The following is a 25,012-nucleotide window of genomic DNA, read 5'->3' on the forward strand; positions in this document are numbered from 1 at the left end:
AAGTGGCGAAAAGTGCTTTTCACCTGAAGCGAATGGCTCAGCGGTCAGGCCAGTAGATGATCACGAGACAGTTAATGAATAAAGTAAATTAATGTCAACAAAGGTTGCCAAACACATTCCACAAGTCACAAGATATAGGAGGACTGTTTTTACCTTTAAGGCCTCATCTGAGTTCCGGAACTATTGGTACGTTAAACAACAACCAATGAATCAAACAATCAAATTAAGGCAAAAAATGATGATAAATAAAGGAAAAGGCACCATTACTTTGACCAAAGATTTTTATTTCATGTGAAATTATGAAAGTATTTAATCAACATTTCGTTAATTAACATAGTTCCAACATGCGTCCCTGAGTTATTTGGTGTGAACAGTGCTCACTCAAATCATTTATCGATGTATGTATAATGTAACATTCATGCTGATGTATTTCAACAACGATTACACCTTGCACTGCTTGGTGAAGCTTTAAAACAAAACAATAAGGTAAAAACTTCACAAAACAAAACAACACAACTTCGATTATCCAACGGACAAAGAATATGATACAAAAACTTTTTCGCACAAATTCACCTATTAACAAATCAACATGATTGTATACATCTTAAGCTATTCAATTAAGTTAATCAAAGAAACAGACGTGTATACAACTTGAAGTAATCATATCAAGTATGACTCATATAAATCTATCACAAAAACAAGTCTTAAATCACACAACCTTTTATCACAACTAACCCAAATATGGGAATTCTGTGCGGTGACGAAATATGTCGCATGCATCCGTGAATTCGACGTCAAAGCAAATGACCGCTTACGACGTCAAACGTATGGCCTTGACGACGTCAAAACGTATGGACGCTCTAGACGACAAACATATGGCCTTTACAACGTCAAAACGCAAGGCCCTTTACAACTTAAAAACGTAGGCCTGTTTACAAGGTAAGAACGTATGGCCGCGGACAGCGTCAAAACGTATTCTCTTTTACAAGGTTTACAACGTCAAAACGTGTGGCCGTTTACGACATTTGCTTGTGCGATCGAGACATGTACGATTCTCAATTGCTTATTGTCTCACCGTACCATTTAGCGTTTGATTGTTCGCTGAAGCAATTATGCTGGAGTAACTAATATGTAAGGCATCAGCTTGACTTGTTTGAAACAGTCGTGTTTACGATTGGTCATATGTACATGTAGATTGGTCAATGACGTCTCTAAAGTGTGTCTAATGGTGTTTTCGGTTGAAAGAGTACGTCAAAAGACATCACCGAATACAGTATAACAGCATGATTCAGAATTATATGGGCCTAGCAGAGAGACAAACAGACAGGCGGACAAACTGACCGACAAACAGATGACGGACAAACATGCAGACAAACGGACAGACGACTGGAGACCTTGATCAGTTGGCTCCCTCGCTCCTCTGACGACCGACGAATTTATCCATCAATGCTGTGGCTCCGAAAAATCGACACAGAATGTAATTGCACTTAGCTGGGAGAATTCTGAAAGAAAATGAAAAAAAAAATTCATTGATTTATCAGGTGCTTGATTGATGAGTGAAAGTGTATCGGAAATAAAGCTGTTGAAACTAATACAACTTAAAGCAGGACCGCTTTCGGTGGCTTAATGGTTAAGAGTGTCCGCCTCTAAGTGGGGATATCCAGGATCAAACCCCGGTCGGGTCAGACCAAACATCTGGTACTTGCTGCCGACTGGCTTGGCGCTCAGCACTAGACGGCTTGGCTCGGTGGACTGGGTGGTGTGTCATGTCTGGTGTCTTCGCCCTGATACTTCAGTGGTGGCAGGGCTGTGGCAGCACTTTAAGGCCTCACACGACGTGATGCAACTTTGCGATGAACATTTTAAGACCTAAAACATCTAGTAAAGCAATTTGGGGATGGACAAAACTCACCCTTTGAGACCTAACATGACGTAGAGCAACTTGGGGATGTACAAAACTTGCTGGTTGATCAAAATGGCGTCCACAATCGTTGAAGCTACGTAGTCAGGTTCCAAGATTGGTAACAAACTAGAAAACCTGGCGGAAAATAAAAAACAGAACAAAACCAATGTCGATTAAGTTTTTGTATTTTCTCTTTAAAGTCAAACATTCCAAATTCAAATCTTTGCTAAATTTAAGAGGTATAGAGGAAACGGTAAACCACAGACATCTGGCAAGTAACGGATGATCTTTCCTACGAGTAAGAGATGCAAATTAAATGATCACTCCCGAACGTCATATAAGACCACCTGAATGGCGTAAAGTGCGTTGTCCACACCCCATTATACCTGCCTTAGGCTAGGAGTGAACCCCGCGTAGGTTTTGTCATAGCGATTTAAAAGCAAAGAAAACACTAAAACGAAGTATATATTAGATGAAAGGCCATTAAACAATGTCCAGGAAAACATTTTTGATTTATGTGTTTCTCCAAGTAAAATGATTCCAAAACATCTCATTTTTTGGTAACCTGTTGAAACCCAGAGGTTATTAATGACTTCACAGCCATTCTTTTGCCCTCAAATCAAGGTTGAACCGGTGAATGTATTCAAAGCTCTACAGTTTGAATGGTGAAATGTAACAGACCGTGTCTGTAAAGCGACTTAAGTCTTATCTGATCTCAGTGGTCCCAATTCGGTCAGAAAAGGCCACTATGTAATCCAAAGCTTTAACGGCAATACAGCACCTAGCTAAAACATATTTCAATTGAAAGCAGGATAGTCAAGCTTTCTAAAAAGTATCCTACTTTATTATTTTAATGATATTTCACCGAATAACATGTAGAATAAAATGACAATACTGCACAAATGGCTGGTGGGAATCGAGAGAGCCATCTTGAGAAGTTTATCCTATCAAACACGATGCTTTCAGATTGTGCGGTGTAAGCTGTGACTTGTGAAAGCCTTTACCCATTAACTCAATTAAGTGACATATGATAACACAGAACTACTACCTAAGATATCATTTTGATATCGTTTACAACGATTTATTTACGTGTAGCCGAAGGGTCATATTTCACACAGTGTTGTGGGACAGATCATTTACGGGACGTAAAATCAGTTGATTTACAAGCCTTTAGTGTAATATTCAGCGATGGCATGACAAATTATGTCAGACAGCAGCATACTGTCTCTGCCCAAACCACATTCATCTCCCCAGTAGACCTTAGGCCTACATAGACATGCTGTTCAAATTATACAAATAAATTACTTGTCATTCATGTTAGCGTTGAGTCAGCCTGCAGTTGCTAAATAACAAATATCAGAGTCGGAGAAAAATTCGCTAGGGTTGCTGAAGGTTTATGGGAATGAGAAGACGGCATCTCATCGGACAATGCTTAAAATTAATTAAATGTTTAATGTATTTTTTCTCTGAATTTATTAGAGCTGATGAATTTAAATTTGCCCTTTGTCTTTCTCGCATACAAGGGATGTTTTTTTTCTATTTATAAAATACAGTAAAATTATTGAAACGCCGTGTTTAAGCAGTACTAAGTCAGTACTACTCACATCTTAGAAGCCACCAGTACAAAATTGAAGCATAAAATCCACCGGCAGCCGAAGGCCTAGATTAGCCTCACTACTTCTTTATTTTATTTGCGTTTGTGTCCGAACTGAGCATGCATCCAGTTGTACAACAATGCTATTGTAATTTTGTAAATATTTAATAGAGGTCAGAATTATCGGTACCAGCACAACCCCTCCGGAGGCTACGACCTGAACTAGCAATATCCCAGTAAACGATATAGTAGGCCTACTGTATGAACAGTTCAAGCAGTGGAAGAAATATCTTTCCACTATGCCCAGTTTCTCAGAAAGCCATTTATCACTTTGTCCTTCATCGCCGAAGTCCACACCTTTAATCTGCCAAAGGCGACTGCTTAGACTATTCTTCGTGAAATACCTTCCACGTAAGAGAGCTAGAGTAAACTTGACGTCACCTTGCTGTCGATAATGGAGACGCGCTGAGGCTGTGACAAGACGAAGTTTCGCTAAGCTTTTATTGGGTTGAAAAAAATCTTTAAAAAATATTTAATGCCGGTTTAAGATACTTTGAATGGTAGCCTTTCAGTGGACATCAACATTAGTCAGGTGCTGTCTTTCACTTTAAATGCATTTTAATTGGTTGGAAAAATTCAACTAAAAATAAATAAAAACTAAATCTACTTTCCTAGTCCTTTATTGTCTTTATATTAATAATAATAATAATAATAATAATAATATATATATATATATATATATATAAATGAATGCTGGTCATGAAAAAGTCTTACCTGGATTCTACGCCATCAAACATTCCCGTGTTTATTGCATAGGGGCAGATAACTGTTGTGTGAATGTCTGTTTTGCCTTGAACCTCTAATTCGAAGCGGATGGATTCGTCAAAGCCGACGGCGGCAAATTTACTAGCACAGTAATCTGCCAGACCGTTCAGTCCCAGAATTCCAGCCGAACTGGCCATTGTAACAATATGGCCTTGGTTTCTCTCGATCATTTCGGGAAGAAATGATTTTACTGTCTAAAAACAATAAAATAGAGTGGGTGAGTGGGTGAATGGGTGAGTGAGTGAGTGAGTGAGTGAGTGAGTGAGTGCTTGGGGTTTAACATCGTACTTAACAATTTTTCAGTCATATGTTGACGAAGGAATCCTTAGAGTGCATGTAATGTGCCTCCTTGTTGCAGGACGGACTTTCACCACTCTTTTATCTAGTGCTGCTTCACAGAGACGACCCACCGAAGGCAAGTAAGCCGCCCCGCCTGAGCCACTATACTGGTACGGGTCACCTAGTCGTTACACTATCCCCTTCATGCTGAACGCCAAGCGAGGAAGTAAAAACTTGCTCTTTTATAGTCTTAGGTGTGACTCGACCCAGGATTGACTTTGGATCTACCGCTCCCGAAACGGCAATGAAAGAGAAGCATATCTATTTTTACTCCCTTGAGGCATGCCCCTAAAGGAAGACCTTACATGAAAATTGCTGTCCAAGTGACCTGGAAACATGCCCATTTATATTGCATTACAAACCGTTATTCTTCGTTCCTTGATAAGAACAAGACGTGCGAAACTTCTGTCGGAATACAAAGGCCTAGAAAGTTGAGAAAGGCTCAATTGTGTTTATTCTTCATGTATACCTACACGCACACCAATGCTGTTGCTGTGAGTTCAAGTCCAGCTCATGTTGGCTTCCTCTCCGGCCACATGTGGGAAAATATTCCAGCAACCTGCGGATGGTCGTGGGTTTCCCCCGAGCTCTGTCCGGTTTCCTCCTACCATAACGCTGAAATATTCTTGAGGATACCAATCAAATAAAAAAAAAAGTGCAAATTTTCCCGAGCAACAGTGGCAGCTTGGGTCAAAGCATTACGTTACCAGTTTGCCCACAAAGCAACGTGGGAAAGGCATAAATGAACAATAGGCTATACACATGGAGCTTAGGATCTAATTACATTAGACGGGAATGAATGAATGATTATGGTTTAACGCTACATCGGCGACATTTCAGCCATATTGTGACGAAAACATATTTAAATCAAGAAGCAGTGAATGGTTTTCGATGTGATAATAAGAACATTTAAAATGAATCAAACTAGGGAGACATGTTTAACGCCAGCTAAAAGAACCAAAGCTTAGACAAAACTCGAGAACCATTTTAGGTGGGAAACGCTTGCAGTTTCGCTTGTTATACAATACATACACAGAACTTAACTTAAAGAACACACTTTTTCACTCCATTATATTCGTAAAATTTAACACATGCAGAAAAACATTTTCGATGTTTTAAATATCAGAGAACGGATGACTTGCAATTTTAAGGCTCTATTAGGCCTATAGGCTAAATGACAGTGCTAAATAGATTTTTATACACTTTTTTTAAAGTCAAAAAATACAGAAAGGTCATTTTTTCTTCAATTATTATCTTGTTGAAACAGGATATGTTTCTCTCAACACTTTTTGGAAGTTAATTGACTTTTTTACGTGTGAACCTAGATCACGCTTACAGGACTGATAAAAAGACACGTCAGAAACAAGTTCAAAACAGAAAAAATAACAATACTTTTGTTTAATTTCACCTACTTCTCGTGACAATTGTAATTAGGACATGGGAATGCAATTTCACTTTCCATTGATATGAGCAGACGACATTCAACTTCTGTCACGTGACTTACCCAGAAATGCGCACAGCTGTTCACTTCGATGGTCTTCTGTATCATCGAGTCGGGACAGTCCAGGAATTTCTTGCCCGTCACAATTCCAGCATTGTTGATTAAAATATCCACGTGCCCTATCTCCTCTTTTACCTGTGATGTTAAAATTTACGAGATAATTAATCAGACCTACCTGAATATACATCACAGCCTCGAGGTATCATTTATCACTTGGCACATATGTAGGTTACATGCAAGTCTACTTCGTTTAAGTAACAGTGAGGCCGGTTTCGATATGGAGTGGATTATCAACGTTTGAAACCGTATAATGTGACACGTTGATTGACAGAGTAGCTGACGCAAAAATGGTTGTGTTGTAAAGGAAGCCTGTTTTGAAGTGCAATGTAACTGTCGAGAGTTGGTTTCAATACTTTAAGTACATATTTGTTTTTGTGTGCCTTCAGTTGTCTCATCAACACTCAGCTATTCGGTTTGCAGGGATTATGCGTTACGTCCAAACAGCTGCCTGCTTGCTTTGTCCATAAGTGTCACTCTGCCAGAGGCACCTCCCGTAATCGGATCGTGGGTACGATCAGGCTGACGGAACACGCATAAAATCCATGTCCAACTGATGTACGTAATTGCTTTACAGAGTGAAATTATGAAATAATAAAAATACACCAGACTGTATATTAGCCGCAGCATCTTACTGATTGATTGATTTATTTGATTGGTCGCTGTGAGTTCAAGTCCAGCTCATGCTGGCTTCCTCTCCGGCCGTACGTGAGAAGGTCTGTCAGCAACCTGCGGATGGTCGTGGGTTTCCTCCGGGCTCTGCCCGGTTTCCACCCACCATAATGCTGGCCGCCGTCGTATAAGTGAAATATTCTTGAGTACGGCGTAAAACACCAATCAAAAAAAAAAAAAAAAAAAAAATTTATTTGATTGGTGTTTTACGCCGTACTCAAGAATATTTCACTTATACGACAGTGGCCAGCATAATGGTGGGAGTCCGAGGAAAACCCACGACCATCCGCAGTTTGCTGGCAGACCTTCCAACATACGGCCGGAGATGAAGCCAGCATGAGCTGGACTTGAACTCACAGCCACCGCATTGGTGAGAGACTCCTGGGTCTTTACGCTGCGCTAGCCGCTAACCAACTAAGCCACGGAGGCCCCGCGCATCTCATTGAAAGTTAAATCCTAAAGCCCCGTCCTGACTTGAAGCTGAGTCAACAAGTTGAGCCGTGTTGAGTAGTCTGGAGTTCTTCATCTTCGTTCAACAAAACTCAACACCATCCAACTGTGTTGAATCGGAAATGTGCATGTGTATTTTTTGTCAACAAGTTGAGTCAAGTTGAGTGAATGCAACCAATCACCGGGCGTGTAGAAATAACGTGACCGCCTTAAGGCGCGCAACTTGGGCAAAGTGGCGGCGCCAAAGGCGAAAGAGAGAAATTATTCTCACAGTGAGACAATTTCGTTGATACAGGTGTATGGCCATGGCGATAAGCGCAGCCGATAAACCCACGACGCGATTTTAAAAAAGATCTAAATTGCTTTATGGACTGTCTTAAGTGACAGCTAGATTTCCGTACGCAAGTGGTTTGGTCATGTGACCAACAAACGGTTAGCTGAAGCCAGAACAGTTACAAACTGGCTGTTTGAATAAAACTTCAGTGCCATGAGATGCAGGGAAATGTGCTGTTTAATCGTCTAGAAACCGTTCTGCACATGCGCAAGGGCCAGTTATACGGAGCAGTCGCAACTTGCAGATTGAAGAGGAGATACGTCACCACGAGCATGCACTATACGTAGCGTTCAGAAAGCTTTGTAAAACGAGCCCCTAAAGACTTAGACATGATGCAATGACTAACCTGGGATATAGACTTTGCCCAAGCATGTGCTATATTTGGAATGAAGAAGTCATTAGGAGTCATTTGTGAGTATTAACCATGGAGGGTATCGAAGGTCGGGAGAGGAGCAGAGATTAAAATGATAATTTCATATTCCACAGCGCATTGATTTTCCCAAATCAAACATTTCCAAAATAAAGCTTTTCGAAGACAACAACGGCCCCACAAGGCCTTTGTCATATTGCACGTGGCAACACAACGGTATCCCAAAATTATTTTTCTGCATCTTGATATGTACGCTCAGTTAATCACCGGCCATTTTCCCTAACGGTAAAGGTCACGTGTAAAACATCGTTGAACAACATCTTCTCTAAATTAGATCGTTCTGTTCTGTGGAGTCAATCAGAACAATGTCGGAGGACATTGGTCCCATAAAAGTTTCATGGAAGCATCGACCGAACGATCGTGCCTGGCGCTGTGTTTTTAAGAACTGCACTTGATTGAAAACCCTGAAATGAGTAGGAAGGAAAAGCCACAGTTCTGAACCTGGTTTTAGTGATCCTTTACAAAACTGAGAACACCATTCTGGGATTATTGCTTTGAAGACAAGACCTGCCCAGCCCAATTCTATAAATCCAGAATTTCCCATGGTATAAAGGTCAATGTCCACTTAAACTTATTGCAACCCCGAAACATCATTGCATTCATTCATTGAATATATTTCAATGAAAATATGTATGGAAAGCTAATTTGTTTGAGTTAGTATGGCCTCTATCTTGTCCGTGTTCGTACCTTTTCTGCAGTTTGGTAGACTTGTTCCCTCTTGGAAAGGTCGACTTGGTAACAACTGACCTTTGCACCCTGACCTTTAACCTCTTTGGCTGTTTCTTGGTTACCACGTTCGCTAATATCCCACAATACTAAATGACATCCCAAAGCTGCGAACTTCACCGCCATAAGCCGACCGATGCCGCTACCTGTGTAAATAAATAAATAAATAAATAAATAAAGTAATAAATAAATAATTGTTTTGTCAAAACAAAGACATAGTGCTATACTCTTAAGTAGATTGGGTTGTTTATTCATGATACGACTTCTGTTCTGTTTCAATACGACTTTTATTTAGTGGCAATATAACTTGTATTATTTCTATTCTGTTGTAACACAACTTATTTTCTCTTATAATACATCTTCTATTCTGTTGTAATAAAATTTATATTCTGTTGTAATACAGGTAACACGGTCTCTATTCTGCTGTAACACAATCTCTATTCGGTTGTAGCAGTCTCTATTCTGCTGTAACATAGGCTCTATTCTGTTGTGACACAGTCTCTATTCTGTTGTAACATAGGCTCTATTCTGCTGTAACACAGTCTCTATTCTGTTGTAACATAGGCTCTATTCTGCTATAACACAGTCTCTGTTCTGCTGTAACATAGGCTCTATTCTGTTGTGACACAGTCTCTATTCTGTTGTAACATAGGCTCTATTCTGCTGTAACACAGGCTGTATTCTGCTGTAACACAATCTCTGTTCTGTAGTAACACAGGCTCTATTCTGCTGTAACACAGGCTTTATTCTGTTGTAACACAGGCTGTATTCTGCTGTAATACAGGTTCTATTCTGTTGTAATCAATCTTGTCTTTAAATGCGACGTATATTCAGTTGATCGCCACAATATGACTCTAATACTGCCGAAGTAGCATTAAGCCCTATGCGTTCATTCAGACTAATCTGCTCAAATACAACTTTTATTCTGTTGTTTTACAACACATAGATAAAAGTTCATGTAGTCCCTTAGTTCTATCAGCATTTATTGTCAAATACGACAATAAACGGTCATTATGAATCTTCACCGCCTGAACTATCGACCCACAGATATGATGGTACTTGACTGAATAACTTCAGCTTTTAATAGCACTTTGTTCGTGAATGCATCCAAGACGGCACAAGAACTCGTAATATGTGTGTGGAAGAGATAGCAACAGTGATATCACTCCGCCTGCACTGCCCTTAACAAACTGCTGGCTTTCCAACACGTCTCTTGAGTCATTATCCCGGACTCTGGCTTTTAATAACCCTTTATTCAAGCGCTTTGGGAGAGGGTGGATTTGTATCGTGAAAAATTCGAGGCTTCTCGTGTTAGCTATTAGAGAGAGGCGGTTAGTGGGTAGGGGTGCAGGATGACGGGAATGACTGACGTTACCTACACAGCAACCTAAGTGCCGCACTTGACATCTAAATTAGACGATTAAGTATCTAGCTCTCGGTAACCTGAGCATTCCGTACCTCTCGACTGACAGATGACATACAGCATAGAGAGTAAAACCAAAGCAGCGACGACAGTGCGGCTGTTGGCAAACGGTCACACGTAAGCGGTGAAAGGCGGCAGTGAGAGTTTGTTCTAACTGTTCATAGAAATGCTTAAATAGTAGCAAATTACACGCTCCATAGCGCCGTGGTTAAAGTGAACATAAAGTCAGCCAATACAGCTGAATTAATTAACAGTATTCCAGAAATGTTCTTACCATCAAAGTAAACATAGTAAATGATCGTCGGTACCTAGCCACTCAATTGGTGACGCCATTTTGCCATGTTATAGCTATCTAGAATGACGTCACAAAACCTAGCAGCTCTCCCCTTACGCCGGTATTGAGCAATATGCCTATGAGAAAATACGAACAGAAACGTTTGATAACTAAGCAAAGAGTGTCAGTTCTGTCCCGTTTTCAAAGGACAGGTGTTTCTTTTAGCCTGGCGCTCGGTCTGGGCGATCTTGGTGGGCACAAGCGTTGTGTTTTAGCGGTCCTGCTCGCCCTCGTCTTCGACCTGTATGGGTGTAAGCATTAGGCCTGGCTAGCTGTAGCGACATCAGGGGATTTACCGAACATAGCAGGGCCTTCTGATTTATTAGAGACTATTTCACGCAGATTTCGGAAAGATATTTTCGTAATAAATCTGACTTTGCTAAGGAAAAATAATGCAACGTCACAATATTGTTCTTCAAAATGATTCTCACGAGGCGATCTTCTTGTCAGCTCACTGCAGTCTCCCGCCCAACACGTACTCATTGCGACACGGGCGGCTGTTCTCAGTTCCCTGTTCATAGATGTGTGGTCCAAAACTCATCAGTTTAACACTTAAACTAACCGCAAAATCCGATTTATTGATTCAGAGTGATTTATCCATGCACCTTGTAGAGCAGAGATGTTGTTTTTTGTGAAGTTTGATACCATTTTTTATGACACAGACTTAGGTGATGACATCAAAAGTTTCAATGTTAAGGCTTTACGTGCTTCTCAAAGTGAATTCAAACATTCATTTATCCAGTATTTCATTTGGTTATTTCACTCGTTTAATAGCTCATCTGTTCACCCAACACGGGAGACTCATTTACGAGTAGACATTCTTAGCAAAACAGGAATAGACCTAACTAACTTTGGACGAAAATCTATTTAGACATTTAATCAAAATACTACCAGTGTTCTGGATTCGCCAACAGGTGAAGGGGTGCTCCGAAAATAAACCTGATAAAACTGATAAAGAAACCGTAGCCCATCGTTAATCTTCCAGCTGACCCATGGTTTTATTTCTTCATCTCACGGGACGTTATTAATGGCGGGGTTACCATGGTGACGTTGTTCATGCAGTGCACGCAAAGCATAAAATGTATGTGGTTCCGTCTTGTTCTCCATCATCGTCCAGCTCATCTTTTCCGACGCCCTGTCCCTCTCACCTCACTCATCACCCTTACCACCTCTGTCCCTCTGTATGCTTACTACAACAATCCAACTAAAGTACGCCATACACTTAACATGCTGTATACACCTGTACGCTACCATGCTCAGCGGCCATTTATTGTATAGCGGGAACATGAAAGAGTAGGTACATCTCGATGTGTCAGTAAACAATAGGTCTCGTACACTTCATCAACAAACTTGCCAAGTTTATTTCAAGCCGTTCCTTCCTGTTCAACCCGCATTTATTTCCTGCCGCTGAATCCAATACATCATTGCCTCACCATCTATTGTTCATCTCCCTGTCACGTGTTTGCACACATGACGTCATCAAGCACGTGGCGTCATCAGGTCCTTGGCTTCATCAGGCACATGGCGTCACGATGCCAGCAGATCAATGGCTTCTCAATCATTTTGGATCAATATTAAGGTGGAGAAAATACCCCAAAAATTCGAACAATCAGGACCTTGGAAAACTGTAGGCTATCTCAAATATGGCTTACAAATAACGCTTTACAATCTGAATATTTCAGAAAGGAAAAAAAAATAGTTCTTTATTAATACAATTGGTTACCAGAGTAGAACTCCAAAGTGGGACGTATTACGTCATTTCAGTGACGCTGGACGTTCCACTTTAGTCAACAGCGTGATGTCACAATGGGTAGACAAATTACGTCACAGATGAAACCGCATAACGCAACATGTTCTGCGTTGCAAAACAAAAGACTTGTGATGTGAGTGTTCTAATTCCGCACTAGTAACACCTTTTGTGAGATAAAAGTCTACTGGTACCCCATTGAGTGTAGTATTTCTGGTGAGGTTTACATCAATTCTTCTCCTGTAACAGATTAGGATTTGTTTGGAATGGGATCAAACAAAACACATTTTGTTGTCTTTTCCTTTATGAGCAGCCAATCTACGAAATCTACGGAAACTCATGAACATCCACAGGTTGCTGGCAAACCTTCCCGAGGAAGCCAGCCTGAATATGCAATAGGTAGATAGATGGACAGACAGATAGATAAATAGATAGATAGATAGATAGATAGATAGATAAATAAATAAATAAATGGTCTACAAAAGTGTGTCCTACTGCGACCCTTTAATCCAGTATTTCACTTTAGATCCTATATCTGCTTGTCAGTAAAATGTCAGGTCTCCTTTTCGTCAACAATCATTTCGCCTTTTTCATCCACACTGATTTTCCTTTCCTACATTTAACCACATGTGCTCATCTTTCCTATATACCTCTAGTCTTATCTTCCTTCACCATCTTAATTACATTCGCTTTCACACCTGACTATTCCATCTCTCACCACCCCACCCGTTAAGGTTTAACCCCACCGTCACCTTACATGACCTACATGTATACGGTGTTAAGGGCGTCCGGGGCAAGGAACACGGATTCGATACCTGAGAAGGGTCAAACCAAAGCCATTAACACTGACAGCTGCAGTAATTAAAGAGGGATAATTAAGGGATAGTTGGCAGTTGAATTTTAGCTAAGAAACATGTCCATCAGTCTATCTTGATCAGAAAGAGTTTAAATTTCAGCGTAAAATTTAGGAAACTTTGGGTAAAGGCGCTTGATACAGTATCCTTGGGTAATATCGTACCAGTTCGCCCAATAAATGCAGGAATAAACATTACGCTACGCAGCTTGGACCTGAATGTCCTCCATCCTGGCGGAGAGGTATATATACTGTGTTAACATATAGACCGAATGAACCCATACTGCAGTCTTTTACTATACTATCTATATTACTCCAGTCATAAATCCTACAGTCATCGTATAAAGGAAAAATTCTTGAGTCCGGCGTTAATCAACAATCAGATAAGTAAATAAATAAATTATTGGCTCCCCAAATCCTATTTTTCAACAAGCGCACATATTGTAGCTCGTGTAAAAAGACCTCATATATCTTTCTAGTGCACTCTCTTATCCCTCCCTCTCTCATCCCACTGCCCGGTACAATAAAATCACCCTGGAGCGTGCATCTGTTGTTATCCAGCCTCTCTCTGAATAAGCGCGCTTGCCACCTGGGTAACGTTTCGTCTGCTCTTCGCGCAGGGGCCCTAGTCGGTGTAACGTTATTAACGAGAGGGGCGTGTCATTTTTCACCTTTCTTCTTCCTCCCCCATCCTAAACCCCTTCGGGCAACACTGCTGGTCTTAATATACCTGAACCAAAAGGCAAATAAACAATGCCCGGCCCATCATCGCCGGCGTCCCGTTGCTCCCGCAACAAACCGACGTACTCCTTCGTGTCTCTCAGGTATAATCATCCCCTCCCCTATGACCAACCTTTCATCCTTGACCATACACGTGCTACCACGGCGACCATATCAGTCGTGGCTTCATTATCTCTGCTCCAAATGCTAACCCTGTTTTACATTCTCTCAGGTACGCAAATACATTATTTCTTGACCTTTAGTTTCGAGGACAGGCCAGTTTTAAGCTCTATAAAAGCTCTATTGGGGACGATCTGTGTGGTCTGGGCAAACCGCTATCCACTCTTAAGCTTGAAATACATGTCCTAACTTGGCCTTATGAACCTTTCTATACTTTATTTTGCGCTCCCATGAGTGTAAATCCGATAAAAGCTTCAAAATATACACCAACGCAATTCAAGTGGTGAAGTAACGCGAGATAATATGACATTTTGCGAGACTACAGTGATTACTCTAATTATTCACGTAACGTTTGTTTTGGTGTAAACCAAAATAATCATGCCTCTAATCTTGATGCGACGTAAAACCTCAAACATTCGTACATACCTAATCTTGATGATTTGTAGCACTGCGTAATACCTAGCTAACTGCTTTCTTGGAAGTGAAACTTTTCAATAGTCCTGTAGAACCTTCTACTTTCTCGCGTAACGGGGCTTTCATTGCAACTTATAAAAAGCCTAAAGTACAACGACAAAATGCTATAAACATAAGTAAGAATGGAACAGAATTCTCGTGAGCTGGCTGGTTTCTGCGCATGACACGGACGAAAGCTCTGTGGCAATGCATGCCTGTCACATGTCTGGAAGTCATCCAGAATCCATCGACAGCATCGCTTTGAAGCGCTACGGTTATTATTCTTCGGTATTCGAAACTTTTTAAGGGACCAACCATCTCCATGTATATAAGGATTTTCTCTACTACAAGAAGTCCTGCTTTCTCTAGCGTAATAACGCTTTAAAGTGCTTAAAAGCACCCCCGAACAAACGAGGCTGACGATCAAACAAGCCAGTTGTCAATGTTACTTATACATAGGGGTTTAACACCGCTAATGTTCCCCATGTTGCTTGTCTTGCCAGTCTGATCGAATTACAGCGCCTTCAGCAAGTACGTCTTTGTTGAGAAGTTTTGCGCATGCGTAACAGGAAATAGTTGTGGTAGACGGCGACATTGATACAGTACACAACACTAACGCATGCAGTTTTCCCAAATATCCCCGTGTTGTTTTCTTCTGGGGATTCCGCTTAAACCCGCTGATGACTGTTACCTAACAGATAATTTCATGTTTTGTCGCTTATTTCAGTGTGGAGATGACGAAACTTTACTGTTCCTCTTTGTTCAAAGTCGTTTAGACGATGTTTGCATTTTGTAATGCTGTCAACAATATCTTCTCTGTTCATTTTCCCACGATAACTGCATTTGATTTACGATGGCCGTAAACCACTGTAACACTGTGTATAGTGGGCTTAAAGGTCTAACAGACAGAAGACTTTTCTCTTGCCATTGTGTTTTGTCTTCGGTTGCGATTTTCACGTAAATTCAAAGCCGCGGTTACAGAACAGCGTTGATTTGCCGGGACTGATGTTCAGTTCACCAGTGTGTGGCTTCTTGCGTTTATACGTCGATCACTAGCTTTAAGTCTTAATTCGCCCATGTGGGGCGCGAACTCACGCTTGTAACATCGGGAATTAGTACGCATCTGAACCGGTAACCGCTGTTTTGCGCTTACACGGACGAAAAAGGTGGACTAAACCGAAGCGTTCTAATTTAGGCCACCAACACTGGCGGTATCAGCAAAAGCCGTCTTCGATGGAGCGGGCTTATATTAGGCCACCTTTTCTTGCTAGTATAAACGTCCAAGCCCGCCCCAAGGGGGCATCGAACCACAATTTTTTCCTAGTATAACCGCGGCTTTAGGCTTGATTTACTGAGGTTAACTGCAAAAGCACGACTATATATCGTACAGGCCTATAAATTTAATACTTTTCGTCAGGTGTTCTGTCCCTCTATATCTTGAGGTTTAACAACAGCTGTTTGACGAGATTCACTTTACAGGATATGTCCACTATATGTAGGATATGTCCACTATATGGGATATGTCCACCATATAGGATATGTCCACTATATGGGATACGTCCACCATACAGGATATGTCAACTTTATAGGATACGTTCACTATATAGGATATGTACACAATATAGGATATGTTCACCATATAGGATATGTCCACTAAATGAGTGTTGATGTACAATGTGTCTGTGTCACCATTTATAAACGTAAACGAAACTGAAACAAATAGTAATACTGTGAAGTTTTGATTTACGGAGGTCCACTTTCACCTGTTTTTGAAGTATCCTGCAGATGGTCATTACCTTACTCTTCTCGTATATACCTTAACATGTTTTTTTTGTATTTTTTAACATACATCAACGATGTATGGAAAATTTATATTTATATGTCTTAATCTCTACTGTGAGTGACTACATGCACCCGAAGTTATTCTGGCATTCCGTCTGTTCCGTTTAAATTGAGCAGCTTTTTATAGGTAGCCAATACGATACTGTACATATAGTATACACCTGACTGGGAGGGATGGCGCAGTGACAGTTTGTTTGTAAAACACGTAACTCCTACAGACGAAACGAGATCTAAACAAACAAAACACGCCACACCCACCCATGCTACATTCAGGCCACCTGCGTTATAGATGGCCGTAAGCACAATGAATGATATGTTGCATTTCAACTTCAGCTCAACTCTGCACATTCAAAAAAATTAATCTGTTAAATTTAACATAATGTTCTCTTAGTCTAGTAGAATCTTTATGTTGAATTAATAGAATACGTATGCTATATGTATCAAAATAATCTGCTGCAATAACAGAACACATTCTAGCATCACTCAGATGACAGACTTTCTATTAAAGTTAACAACTTGATGTTTTGAGTGCACGCTGTACATAATACCTGACCTATTCTTCTTTAGTCGTTTTATACATCAATGTATTTTTCACAACGTATGTTAATATCAATATATCTACATGGCTATTAGTTGAATGCATGGATCCCACACATCTAATGCCCCACCACCCCTTCTCGTGACGTTGTTTCATTCCGTCCGCGGTGAAAGCAATTGTGACGCCATGACCTCATAGAAAGACTGAGCATTTGTAACCAATGTGTGGTGACATCCGGTTGAACTATTTGCAACAATACTGCTCATGATTAGCCAAATGCGTGTTCTTGTTTGACAGTTTGGAAAGGTATATTTGCATATATGACGTCACAGAACCGTTCTTGAAAAATAAAGATATTCTAATTAACTTCTTATCCTAATATTTAGTTTGACCGCCAAGATGAGAACCAAGTAGCTTTGATTTTCAAAAGTCACATCAGCCAAAAATACTGAATGACTGACAAACGGACTGGTGAACAGTATAATTCATTTGAATTAGTTGGATAGTTCAACAACTTCTTATATCTCAAAGTCTTGGTTAATTGCACGTTAATTGCACACTGGAATTTTATATTTGTATACGGGTATAGTTCTACATGCTACTTTAAAGTAGAATATATAGAAAGCTAGCTCTGACGCGCTGTTCTGAAATAGAAAACTGTTAAAGATAATATATAAGCACATATTTTAGAACTAAACCCAAAGAACTAATGTTACTGACATTATGCTGGCCAAAACAAAAAACAGACATACATTGTACCGACGGCAGTGGGGATTGAACTCTTAACCTGTAACCAGTCTTGCTGTAAAATGTGAGTCAGTCTAACGAGCCTGATGGGATTCACAGATGTCAGAATAGGTCTAAGCGTCATTGTGCTACAAATCCCCTCAGCATCTCTGCATTTAACAACTAAAAGGTCAGTTCACTTTTCAATTCTATACACGCAGTGTTTCCGGTTCTAGCCGTGGGTATGATTTAAGTGCGCGGTGTAATAGCTCAATTTACACACAGGGAATTGGATATACACACGTACGGAGCTCATTTAACGTGTGTATCTGATGGAACAATTCAGATTGTATCGTGAGCTATAGGTTATATAACGGTTGATTTTGACATGATAAGCTATGAGAGCTTGACAGGTTAGACAAGGAAGATGTACTGTTACATATGTATATATAGTATATGGCGTGGACTGAATGACGCGAAAGAAAACAAATGACGACTTTTCTCCTCTAACATCGTGGGATTACGCAGTTTCTCGCGAAAAGTGGCCTACAATGATTTGACCAGAACAAATTAGTGTTATTTGGGGATGGGTAACATTTTCAGAGAAGACTTTTTTATGTAGCCTCAGTCAGTGCAGCTTTAGAGCTGCGGCCTCATGTCAGGAGATTAGACAGGTGCGGTGCATGCTTCCCTCTGTGCTTCTTCCGTTTTTCCCATCCACTGGCCTGGGCATCATTGTATGTGAAATGTGCAAAGTATCTTCGAGAACAGTGATAATCAAAATACTAAACAGACAGAAAAGTGGCATCCCTGCACAGCCTGCTAATGAAATCCTGTACAGACCTATGTGTAGTCCCTTTTTATTGTTTTAATGTGATTGTATGTTAAATGTGATCGTAACACAGCATTCTGAGTAATTCTGGACCAGTGACGTCTAATAAATTGCCATTAACATTCTTGCATTATTTTTACCTAATTCTGCTTAAGCCATGGTGCTATAGGGGCGTGTAAATTGCTACTATTTAATATGCATTTACATGAACAGATAGGTTTTACCCTCTATGCTGTACGTCTATCACACTGTCGTCGCTGCTCTGGTTTTACTCCCTATGCTGCACGTCTGCCACACTGTCGTCGCTAATCTGGTTTTACTCCCTATGCTGTACATCTATCAAACTGTCGTCGATGCTCTGGTTTTACCCTCATTCTGTAGATATTTTGTCTGCTTGTCTGTTTCTACACTCGTTCTGTAGAACTTTTGTCTGCTTGTCTCTGCATAGTTTGGTTCTCCTGTTTGTGTCCGTATAACTCACAGAGGAAAAAAACTACGTTGTATTTCATCAAATTATTAACATACGACTTTCCATTTACTATAAAAAAATAATCTGTTAAATTTAACAGAAAATCTCTTGTCTGAGTGATGTTAGAATGTATTCTGCTATTGCAGCAGATTGTTCTGTTAAACATAATATACATATTCTATTAATTCCGCTTAACTATTCTATTAGACTAACAGGATTTTATTTTGAATTTGACAAAATATGCTGTTAACTGAACATAAATATTTTATTAGAATAACAGGATATTATGTTGAATATTATAAAATGTTGTGTTATAATAACAGAATAACTTCTAACATCACTGAACTCAGGCAACAGACGTTGTGTTAAAATTAACAGAATAATTTTTGGATTGTAGATGTATGTCCGTCCTCAGTTATAGTACACTAAATTTATTTATTTATTTATTTATTTATTTATTTATTTATATATTTGATTGGTGTTTTACGCCGTACTCAAGAATATTTCACTTATACGACGGCAGCCAGCATTGTGGTGGGCGGAAACCAGGCACAGCCCGGTGGAATCCCACGACCATCCGCAGGTTGCTGACAGACCTCCCACGTACGGGTGGAGAGGAACGCTAAATACATGAAGTGAAAATAGCCAGCGGGTTAAATGGTGGAATGGTTGAGATACTAGACTGGATTTCAGACCACCCGATGGCGTCAGTACGTATATATGATCTAAATTCTCCTGGTCGTGAATGATCTGCTAACTACAATCACAGGCTAAAGATAACATCTCCTAATACACAAATGCGAACTGAACTTAAGGCTCTTCGCCCGCATCATTACGTAACCAACACAGTTTATAATGGTACAAAACCATTATCTGAGATTTATGGCAAACAATCGACGCCATGTTGTAAACGATAGAGCCAGACTCACTCTCGTAATGGTAAACAGTCAGCAATGGGATTGTAATCAAGGTTCTCTGAGGCGTGTTCTGGCTGTCTGATACATTAGAATTGTCCCAGCGAGTGTTAATCACCTAAATGTATCGCATTGCTAATCTGTTCTTTAAGACAAGCTATAGCGTTTACATTTCTCGGTATACGCATGCATAGCAATGAAATGCGTAGGCCTACCAGTAACCTTTTCGTTTGTTTACACGATGCATGTTTTTATAGCATTTTTGTCTGTCTGCACGGCGATATATTTCCTCAACTCTTTCGCTTGTTTACACGATGTAGGTTTTAGGAATATTTCTCTGTATAAATAAAAGACTGATGCAATTCAGTAAACTCTGATACCCAACCAAGCCATTGAACATACATGTCAAGAATGAAGACATTATATAGGGTTCTAGATGCACAAAACTAACCCTAAATGAATCGATGGACACAATATGTCCTATGTATAGTTTCTTCTCTTCTTCTCTTCCATCATTCTATATAAAAAGGCCATCAGGCTGAAACGAGTCTGACGTAAAATATCCCTCCTCCCCCCAACACACACGCACTCGCATCAAGTACTGACTCTAATGAATGGGGTACTGGTATACTGCCTCGGTGTATATATAGTGACTGCATAATAATTAGCTCACTACTGTGACATGAAGAGTCAATTAAAATGCCATAAGATATATTTTTTTACGTCGTTGTTAAGTTATAATGTTGTCGTAACAAGTATATGTTTATGCGGATGACCGCGGGTTTGCCTCAGGCTGAGCCCGGTTCCCCCCATCATAATGCTTGCTGGCGTCGTTTAAGTTAAACATTTTTGCGTACGGCGTAAACCACCAATCAAATAAATAAATAAATAAAGTATACGTATATAAAGACTTCATAACGGGTTATTAAATAAATTAAAATGTTCGAAATGTCAGTAAAGTTGAATTAAAGACGTGTCAGATTTAGCCTAAGCATATTTTCAGTTCGCAAATAGACCAATACACGTTCACGATTAAAATATAAGAAAGCATAAACTAGAAAATAAACTCAGTTATTGTTTGTGTTTATTTCATTTACTTATTTACCTTTTTGGTTAGTTTAAAGATTTAAATTATACTTAATTGTTACTTAACGCCGTGCTCGAAAATGCTCCATTTATGCGATAGCGGTCATTGTTATTGGTGGACAAAACCAGCGATCTTTGGCATGTTACTGTCAACCTTTGAACTGTAGATGCACACTTCGTATTGGCGAAAGACGTACGTTAGACTGGGCAAAGAGCCAAGCGAGACTCGCTAATCGTTAAATGTCACCAAAGCCCCAGCACAAGCTGACGGTGGGGAAATCTGTCAATTCCCTGTCAAAGGTCGGGTTTGAACCCCATACCTTGTGTCCCCTAGCGCCTCTAACCATTAGACTATGACCTGTTCCCCTTTGGTTGGTTTGTTTTTTGAAATGAGAAAGGGTTGACAAATTGAGGTATGTATGCCTAGATTTTATCCTTGCTTGAATTCTGCAGTTGATAGGGAACTGATAAATGCCTGGCCAGTGGGTCAGAGCGCACTTATTTTGACAGGGCACAGTTTGTACCCTAACTTGTTTAAAATTCAAATCCAGTCCCTATAGTGAATATAAACAGGTTTTTCTTATTCAACAAATACGCGGAGACACGGTCCTTTGAGCTCCTTTTCATTGAAATTTATGCTTCAATGCTCGCTGGGATTCTACTTAAAATCCATCGGGTAAAATGGGTTATTTGGATTACAGCTACAACAACGGTTCTCTGTGTATTCTTGGTGGTGTATGAGCAAGAAAGAAACCCCCTCTCCCTCATGAATCACATCGAAACCTAGCATAAAAGGACGAAAATTAGTATGCGGTCTTGCATGACGCGACAGGAGTGGGAAGTTATAACAAAGGTTAACAATGAGATGCAAAGTGTTGCACTGTATTGTGTTTATTCCGAAGGAATAGTGACAACAAATCGGACATCAAAGAGCTAAACCCCTGCCTGGTCTGATGCATGAAAAGTACGGATCTACAGCATTGGAGCTGAAAACCTTTGCCGTAAGTAAGACATGAAACGGAAATGTACACAAGAAATTAGGGAACAGAGAAAACCCTTCTTTGACATCACACAGGAGATGTACGGAGATGAAAACATTTGCTGTGTTTTGCGACAATATTAGGACAGGAGATAAAAAATTGTACAACAATAGGGACGGATTGGACGACCCTGCAGGACTCCTCACGAAGGTCACACACAAACACTTGATGGATTAATACATTAGCTCACACGCACCGTACACTATTTCGGGGAAATGAATCTTCTGAGATAACACATATATGATTCTATTTTTAACTACGTATCATGTTTAACGTACAAATCACATCATCAAGAACACGAATGTAGATGTTTTTCCTCTCATTCATGTTTTATTTAGAATACACCATCTAACTCGTCCGTCATGATTGTAGTTTTATTATGACTCTCAATGCATTGCCCCACGAACGTGCACTTGTATATACCTCTTCATTTTGTTCTCGCAAATGCTTAAAAAAGCACTGATATAAATGTCCCCCATCAACCTCATGACTAGCCGTGGAAGGAGCTGTACAGAAGAGAAAAGAAAATACATCAACGGGAATAAAACTCTAGACACGAGCGATTTACATGCGATGTCTAGATATTTTACACCTCACAGCAAATGTAGAGAGAGAGAGAGAGAGAGAGAGAGAGAGAGAGAGAGAGAGAGAGAGAGAGAGAGAGAGAGAGAGAGAGAGAGAGAGAGAGAGCGCAGTCTTGCCCCGGGTGTTGCATGAGATTTTTGACAGTTAGATCTTAGATCAGTTTTTGTCGCCGACGTGGAACGAACAATTCAATTTGTCATGTATACGCTAAGACGAATGCACAATGCATGCTTCCCATATCTTAGTCGTCCGACACGAATGAATGGTGGGTCTGAAGGACACATCAAAGGGATCCTTGCAAACAAGACATGCATGGCCACATCCCGTCCGGAAGCGATATATAGATTAATCGATATACTTTATCGATCTCGATATATAGATGTTGATTGATTTTTACTTATGTATACATTCAGTGCATTTTGCCTCTCTATTCCAGGTGTTCAGATGAGTAACTCTAAAAATCAACAGCACATTTTTGTTGGCTAATTACTTTCTCAAGCGATTTATTTGATACATGTTTCACTCGGAGATTGATTGATTGATTGATAGTTTAGTTCATCTATTGATTACATATTCGGATTTTTTACCTATACTTATTTAGCTATACTATCGAAATTATCAACATGTCAACTGTCTTTAACTGCGAAAAAACGGTAATGCTGTTTGTGGCGTGCTTGATAACTGATAACAGATAACTGATAACAGATAGCAGATAACTAAATTGTTTGTTGATAAAAGGAATTTGACCCACAAAAGGCATGCCAGTACATTTGCATATACAACACATAATAAAACACGATATCAAATCAAAAAGAACACAAATGACATTCCATGTTCGTCTGTATGGCATACTCTGGTTAATGACTCACTGAATTATAACATACAAGTACCAGCCAATTATATAATACATACATCCGGGTTTCTTGGTACACTTCTTCTCTCGCACTTCCAAAAGCCTATATCAGATTCCGTGTTTAAGTATGCACAGCGTATATATTACATGTATATTCTAATGCGTGTATATATATATATATATATATATATATATATATATATATATATATATATATATATATATATATATATATATATATATATATATATATATATATATTACACACACACACACATTCCATAATATATATGTCAGCCAGTTATGTAATAAATACAGGTTGGATCAAAAGTCTGGACCCATAGGCATAAACCACAATTGCCTATTTTGGGGGGTTTTCCTCGTATACATTTCGTCGCAATTCAGAAGTATGAAAATGCACATGCCAATCCTTACAGGGCATGCAGCGGTATAGACCTTTATGCATACATTACAACCTCATTGACATATATACCTTGGGGCGTATTTCAAAAGTTAAGATGAATCTTTGTTAGTTTTTTTTTCGTGACTCATACAGATTTATCCTATTTTTCAACACACAAATGTGCGTACGACATGCATGTCTACAGCGGTTGATATGCACGGTGTATGTCTACCTGTACACAGGGGTATATAACATGTTCAGGTAAATACAGGTGCGATAAAGTCGTTTCAATACCATGATAAAGTTCACTGATATATTTAAGGTCACAGTTGTCACACGCGTCAACTGTACAAACACGTGATCACTCAAGTATTTATTTAGTTGTTACCTTCATCTTTTCATTATCAATTAATATAATTATTAATTACGACAGATGGCAATATTTATAATGAGGAGTACACCTTTTGATAATGCCTTTTAACTACTAGCCTATTATGTCCCGCCATTCATAATGGCAAAATTATCACTAGTAAGATTTGAACTCTCGCTACCACATGGAATGCAATAGAAGCGTAATCATATGCTGGGTACTTTCTGAGAATACAAACTCCTTACATATACAGACAATTTGAGTATTTTATTCGTGAACTGTATTAATTGATGTTAGCATGTGCAAATTACAAAAGGCTTTTAAGTTTGAATGAATTTCAAAATGTAGACTATATGTGGAATTCCTGCTAAAACAAAAATAACTGGATAGAGAACATGTAAAGTACCCAGGTGCAAACAAAAGGTATATGATGTCGATCGAATTCGTGGTTACCAGGTGATCCAAGCACGATACATGGACTTGATAAGTAGTATCTAAGTATTTACAATGTCTACTAACTTACCTGCTCCAGTAATCAGAACGACCTGACCTGTCACATCTTTACGGCGTAGACTCGCTGGGACAAACGCCAGCACCATCGCTTGAAGTAAGTAAAACAGAAATTTTGCCAAAACTTCCATGAATTCCACTACAAGAGAGAGCGGCGTGTCGTTCGCCATGGTACTTCCACACCAAGCCGCGGGCGTTTATAGCACAGGCCTGTGTACGAGCAACGATAAAGAGCGCGGGCCAGAGTTTACCAGCCGCACGAACGTTCTGGTGTACCGGCCTGTTCTCGCCCAGGTCCGCGAC

The 25,012-nt window shown here is 39.8% G+C and overlaps 1 protein-coding gene across 2 annotated transcripts; it reads right to left on the reverse strand.

The window, feature by feature from the left end:
• On the reverse strand, nucleotides 1–25,012 carry LOC135463814 (epidermal retinol dehydrogenase 2-like). 2 transcript variants are annotated; one of them, XM_064741261.1, is made up of 6 exons: nucleotides 24,723–25,012; nucleotides 8,793–8,977; nucleotides 6,166–6,297; nucleotides 4,272–4,516; nucleotides 1,913–2,038; nucleotides 1–1,502 (listed from the first exon to the last, which is right to left on the reverse strand). In XM_064741261.1, the coding sequence occupies exons 1-6, from the start codon at nucleotides 24,877–24,879 to the stop codon at nucleotides 1,400–1,402; spliced, it is 948 nt and encodes a 315-aa protein (XP_064597331.1). In that variant the 5' UTR covers nucleotides 24,880–25,012; the 3' UTR covers nucleotides 1–1,399. The 2 variants fall into 2 exon arrangements, with proteins under 2 accessions (XP_064597331.1, XP_064597332.1); XM_064741262.1 differs by lacking the exon at nucleotides 24,723–25,012 and adding an exon at nucleotides 10,529–10,757 and having other exon boundaries at nucleotides 2–1,502.

The sequence above is a fragment of the Liolophura sinensis genome, chromosome 3 (assembly GCF_032854445.1).
Source record: "Liolophura sinensis isolate JHLJ2023 chromosome 3, CUHK_Ljap_v2, whole genome shotgun sequence".
In the NCBI taxonomy this organism is placed as follows: domain Eukaryota; kingdom Metazoa; phylum Mollusca; class Polyplacophora; order Chitonida; family Chitonidae; genus Liolophura; species Liolophura sinensis.

Excerpts from the sequence above, each read along its gene's own strand:
- LOC135463814 (XM_064741261.1), bottom strand. The coding sequence starts at position 24,879 with ATGGCGAACGACACGCCGCTCTCTCTTGTAGTGGAATTCATGGAAGTT. Across the intron at positions 6,298-8,792 it reads TCTACCAAACTGCAGAAAAG|GTAAAAGAGGAGATAGGGCA; the intron begins GTACGAACACGG and ends TTAACATCACAG. Across the intron at positions 4,517-6,165 it reads ACAGCTGTGCGCATTTCTGG|ACAGTAAAATCATTTCTTCC; the intron begins GTAAGTCACGTG and ends TATTGTTTTTAG.